General features: G+C 32.9%; 1 protein-coding gene across 2 annotated transcripts; it reads right to left on the bottom strand.

The window, feature by feature from the left end:
• Window positions 1–803: 803 nt before the first annotated feature.
• Window positions 804–4,027, bottom strand: LOC114418580. 2 transcript variants are annotated; one of them, XM_028384007.1, is made up of 4 exons: window positions 3,689–4,027; window positions 3,358–3,429; window positions 1,235–1,387; window positions 804–1,061 (listed from the first exon to the last, which is right to left on the bottom strand). In XM_028384007.1, the coding sequence occupies exons 2-4, from the start codon at window positions 3,361–3,363 to the stop codon at window positions 966–968; spliced, it is 255 nt and encodes an 84-aa protein (XP_028239808.1). In that variant the 5' UTR covers window positions 3,364–3,429; window positions 3,689–4,027; the 3' UTR covers window positions 804–965. The 2 variants fall into 2 exon arrangements, 1 of the variants encoding a protein (XP_028239808.1); XR_003668056.1 differs by lacking the exon at window positions 3,358–3,429 and having other exon boundaries at window positions 3,689–4,016.
• Window positions 4,028–6,183: the final 2,156 nt, after the last annotated feature.

Here is a 6,183-nt window from a genome sequence, read left to right as displayed (position 1 = left end):
ATAAAAAGTAAAAATTGTTTGTTAACTTTTATTCTTTTATCTTAAAACCAAATTAGCACATATAATGATAAAAAAATAGTACATATGATAATCTTCATAGTTCATACACCATACATCTTCTCAGATTTTATTTTGTTTCTTATGTGCAATTTACGGTTGTGGTTCCAAAGTTTCCGCGTTGCCAATTTTTCATGTATTTTTTTTACCAGAGGTTTTGGCTTTGGGTGAAGATCTTAGAGACAAAGAGCATGGAATGTTGGGGTACTATTGAAAACAAAACAAAGTAAAGTGAAATATGCTGTAACAAGAATCGAAGAGAGTCGTTGACAAAATAAGCTCCGCTTAAGCTTTGTAAAAGCTACTCTGACCAACTTTTTCTAAAAGCTACTTTTTATAAAATTTACACTATAAAATAAGTCACTTAAAATTTAAGAAGTTTTGTGTAAATATTGTTTGGGAATGCTTCTCCTTTTAAGGAAAAAAGAAACTGAAATTAAGTTGGGCCAAACACACCCTGAATCATTGAAAAATATGGGATCGGTTTGTTTGAATTAGAATAATGCTATTGCCATATATTCAACAAATTGCAAGAAAATAAATTGATCAGAACCCTCACATAAAAAAAAAATAAAATTGATCAGAACCCATTTAATGGCCATGGCAGTCAAACATTACTCATTTATGTTCATATTCCTCTACTATGCATGGTTTTTCTTAGTGTATCTTCAAAATGAAGCACAGATGCAAATTTTAGTTTTATCAGATTGAGTTAATAGTGAGGCTTTTAAGCCCTTTCAAAAGTATATGTAAAGCGGCAAATTAGTCATTGTTAAAGGAAAAATCTTCTATTATACAGAAATCACTGTCAATGACACTAGAAACAATTGTCTCCAATTAACTTTATTAATCAAATGTAGAAATCCTCTAACTTGGAGGACTACATCAAAAAGTAAAAAAACAATGATTCAAAACCTGGAGGAGTCCTCTAACTCATTCAATCTCTCATCCTTCTTCCTCTTCAATTCAGCCTCATAATCTCTCAGCCTTTCATTCATTTTCTCCTGTACTCAACACAAGTATACCCACATCAAACACTTGAAAAAAGAAACAATCTTTGAAGAGAAAGGAAAAAGGGTTTCAGATTATGCTACCAACCCTCGACTGGGTAATTCAAAAACCCATAAATTTGAAGAGACAGAACAAGCAATTGAGAAGAGAGTGATGCTATGCTAACCTTGTAGTTAGTTTCAAGGCGGTGCATGACATAGAATCCAAGGATGCCTCCAAAGATTGTACCAGCCATGATCCGAATGTAGCCCCATTTCTGAGAAGCAGTTCTCATCATCGTTGTTTCACTCTTGATTAGTTCATAGAACGGTTTCAGGATCTGCGTTAAATGCTATCATGGGCTTACTGATTTGTGAGAATTATACTTAATGTATTCTAACAAAACATGGAAAGGCCTGTAATGATGTTTATAAAGAGATGAAGGACTTGATTGAATTGTAGAGTTTCAAATTGGGACCAAGCATTGATGATGTAGATGTAAATTTGTGATACTACATGGCATTCTCAATCAAAATTTTATTCTGTCATACAAATGTGTTAATTATTTAAAAATGGGTATGTGAAGCTGTGAAACAATGTATAGAATATTTGTAACCCTTGACAGCAGGGACGCTCAGTTGGAGATGCTGATGCCCATAGGGCAAACCCAAAGGTAAAACAACTAAAGCTTGAGAAGCTTTAGGCCTACCAACATTTGTTATTAGTTTTTTTAAAATAAAAAAGGTCACTCGACTAAAATGTCTAATACTTAAAATAACAAAAAATTCTCTCAATTTTTGCGTTAGGCCTCACTAGTAACAAATCTATATATGTGACTGTTTTACTTACAGTATAGTCTAAAGGGACATAAAAATCTAACTTAGGAACAAGGAATTGAATTAAACAAGTGGGTAATAATGTTGAAAGTTGAAAGCAAGAGTTGCCATAAGTAATGTGGTGTAGGGATGTCAATTGATGGAAGTTACCAAAAATTTTACACAACATCCAAGCAATCAATGATAATAGAATGTCATGATCCAACACATCATATTTTAGGAAAATTGAATGTCATGATCCATCACATCTCTGCATATATATTTAGTATTAACATGTGTACCAGCAATCCTAAAATGTTCTGTGCACCTATTTTCCATTCAAAGACACTAAGCAAGATTAGAGACTCCAAAATTAATTTTGTTTTATACCAATTGCTATTATGCTTTGCTGTGTCTTGCTAAATGCATATTTAATTTGAAGCAACTTCATTATTTTTTATATTATCTGTTAATGCTTTAATTGGAATATAGTTTACAAGCCAGGTAATATATAATTTAGATATATGTGCAGACATGTAATATTGTCATGTAAATTTTAATTTTTAATTATTGTTACGTTAGAGCATGTGCATGCAACTGTTTTAGAGAGAGCTAGTGATAAGTGAAGCTAGCTCACAAACAATTCAAGATGCAGTTAGCTCTATAAGCTAGGCTCATGAGTCATGATTTGAGTCTTATTTGAGAATTGAATTTTTGACCCTGTTTAGTAAATGAGCTGAGCTTCAGCTTTTAATGGTTTGTTCTGATACAGGTCCATTAGTAGCAGCCCAAGGAGATGGACCTTGGATATGCAGGGTTTACATTAGAGAAATAAAGAAACAAACCAAAATTAAATAGACTAGGCTAGGACACATAGTCTTATCTGTTATATTTCTTTTTTGGTTGGGATGCACTAATAGTGGAGAGGTAGTTATATAGGAGTAAAACAGGAGGGCTATGACTTTTCTTTCTGTTGTTCCATTCAGCATTTCGGCTTCTGCCTTGGGCTAGGATAGTTTTTCTGTGGAGTATAGCTCTTGGGCAGGAATTAACAATGTTTTCTATACCACCACAAGATGTTGAACTCACTTTGATAGGGTGGAAGTACTTTACTTCCCATGTTCATTTATTTTTCTAAACCATAACTTGATGAAATCTCATGGTTATCTATTTGTAGTGAGCCTGATGAATTTTTTATCCCCTATTAGGTGGAAAACATGACTCGGAAAGCCCAGCTTCAAGAAGTTGAGTTGGAAAGAACAAGTAAACAGTTAAAAGAAGCAATAGCAATACAGCAAAGCGAAGAAACTGCCAAATGCAAAGCAGCAAAGGAATTGATCAAGTCACTCATTGCCCAGGTAGAAACTCTTACCCCTCTACCCAATTTTCGAAACTATATTCTTATGATAGCTAGAAGTTCTCACTCATGAACCCAAATATCAACAACCCCCCAAAAAAATCATTTTCGTGCATTGCATTGGGTTTGCACCCTAACCTTCATCCACTCTATCACCTCATCCCATATCTCATTGCTCACTTCAGCATCATCTGGCAGACACAATATTATCTACAATTCAACCAATCAGAAAAATTAACACTAGTTTCTGCACAGATCATGCAAAACAAAAGCTAGCCTAGAGAAGAATTCAGCGATTGGCCTCATGGTTTACTAGCAATTGGAACATTTGGAAACAAGAGTGAAATCAAAGCAGACTTAGACGAGAAAAATACACAAGAGGATCAGTAATGCACTATGCAAACAACCAAAACTAATACTAAAAAACATTTAATTCCAGCAACCTAGCTATAAGGGTAAAGCGACAAACCTAACTTGGACAGAAGAAAAACCTAGGGCACGGCGGGGCGCACGGCGCACAATGCTTCGAAGCCAACCGCGAAACAGGCAACCACGAAACACGGCGCACAGGTAAAGCAAGATTAGCCTAGGGCAGGTCCTTCGAGGATGTCAGCTTCCAGCAGGTCCTTCGAGGTTCAGAGCTTCCAAAACCGCTTAAATTGTACGTCCTAAAAAGGGCTTTTTTTAGTAGTGTTCCTCTATTTTTTTTTCCTCCTCTTCAACTTCTATTCTATATATATAAAAAAAAATCAATATTTTTCAGAACACACATGCATTGCATATTACCTTTCGGTAGAGAAACCACGAATTGATTCCTCTGTAAGTAAGAATCTAAAACAAAATCTAAAAGCAATTTTTATAATGAAAATGAAATAGAGAAGGAAAAATATAAAAAGGAATGTTATAGTAAGAACAAAATAAAATCCCTTTAAATATATATTCACTACCAAAATAAAAATCCTTTAGAATTCACTGTAGTGCTTTCAAATCTTGTGTCCCTTTATTTCTCTCAATTGCAGTTAATTTATATGAGAAATGCTAATTGACAATTGAAATCAGTGAATTGTGTTAAATTTTCAATTAAAATCTTATTAATATATATTTTCAATTTCAAAATTCAATACATGTATGCATGTTCCTTTCTACATTTACGTTTTGCTGCACGTTTCAGTTTTTAACATTTTATTAAATTAAATTGCAACATGTTTCCATTCCGGAGCATTTTTGAAATGAACAATCACAAAACTTTTCATTTATTTTGTTCATTGGAAAGTAAAGTTCCATATTCTTCAAATATTGTATAATTAAAACTTACTATTTTAAATTTATTTAATAACTGCACAATTAATTCAATTTAATTATCTCACATAAGTGCCTATTAAATGACTGATCTACCCCTAATTGTGGTAGAGAAAATGAAATTAACAATAATACTCCATGCCTACTTCCTCTTTTATATATATAGATAAATATTTAATAATTATAAAAATAAATCCCCCTTTTGTAAGTCTCTAGATTCGTCCCTTAAAGGAATTAGATGAAATAATGTAGTTAAAAACTATTATATGAACATGTGATAAGGATAATAGTTAGTAGAAGCCCAAAACTAATTTCTTTGATAATTTTTAGTTTTTATATATTTTTTAAAAATTTATTTTTGTGGGACTAATTCACCCTTAAATAGGATATATTGTATTTTTCAAGCCATATTTTTAAAGTGGGTCAGCTCATTCCGACCCGGTTGAGAAAATTAAAATCAAAATATGTTAACCTATTTTATCATTCTTAATTCATGCAAACCCAATTAAGGATGTAAAGAGGTGAACAAATTTACCTAATCACAGAATCATAGTTCAAAACTGAAATCTTGTAAGGAAAATCAAGTACCTTATGGCTTGTGCTATGCATGTGACATATACTCATTTCTTTGATTTGTAAAATTAACAACTTTTCTAAACTAGTTTCTAATTCTATTAACGTGCCCAAAAAGTTAGAGGAGCAAAACAGAGCTGGACCTCTCAAACTAGCATTATACATGTCCCTTGTCCTTTTTATAACTTGCACATGTCCTACATTATGTTAGAAACAAATTTAGCCCTTTTAAGTAAGAGATGCGTTCCCTCCCCCCCCTATTCTTTTGTCTCTTTTATTTTTCATGATTCATGACAGAGAGAATTGTGATGCAAATTTGTACTTGTGCATTTTTCTCTTTGATTATTTGTGACATGGGAGCTCAATAGCGTGAGAAAGAAGGTAAAGTACAAATCATACATTTATTTAATGGTGGCGGCTATATTAAGCATGTAAGGAAAACCATTTTCCTTCATGCTGTATTTGTATTTAACACATTTGCTTGTGACTCAATTAAGCTTCTTTTAGTCTGTGGCCATGATATAATTATTTTGTTTGCTAGCAGGGACACATTTTTGTTTAGTAATTCAAACTAGTAATCTAGTATAGAAGCCGTGCATAATGGATCTTCCTTTTAATCTTTCCTCCTTTCTTTTAATTATTTTGCAAGCAATAACTATAGATCTTTTGTTGCCTTTAATAATATAAAGTATAAACATCATTGGCCAGTGGCCACCCCAGAAGAGTTTGAAACTTTGACCACTGCTTGAACTATCTACCTTGTTACCATATGTCAGTATTTCCAGTGGCCTCAAAGTTCCGGTCACTGCCACATTACTACTAGTTTCCAACTTCCACGAGCATATTTGTTATTTGGGAACGAAATTTGAGGTAGAAGCTTTTAAACATTTGAAATTATTTTATGGTTTGAGATCACCGTGTGTTTATAATTTCCATCAATCTTCACCAAACATGTAACCAAATTTTACTATGTGTGTTACGTAGAAGTTGACTAAGATCATAAATATGTGGAAGCATACAATAATTTCTCCCTAAAAAGCTGTACAAAAGAACAAAAAAGAAGGTTCAAAAGAGCAGAGATATTGCTACATA

Source organism: Glycine soja, chromosome 7, assembly GCF_004193775.1.
Source record: "Glycine soja cultivar W05 chromosome 7, ASM419377v2, whole genome shotgun sequence".
Lineage (NCBI taxonomy): Eukaryota > Viridiplantae > Streptophyta > Magnoliopsida > Fabales > Fabaceae > Glycine > Glycine soja.
The sequence above is the reverse complement of the archived record's forward strand: the minus strand, read 5'-3'. Positions and strand labels throughout refer to the sequence as shown.

Bases quoted from the DNA above. Each gene is read 5' to 3' on its own strand.
- LOC114418580 (XM_028384007.1), bottom strand. The intron at 1,062-1,234 runs GTTAGCATAGCA...TGTTGAGTACAG, and splicing joins GCCTTGAAACTAACTACAAG to GAGAAAATGAATGAAAGGCT.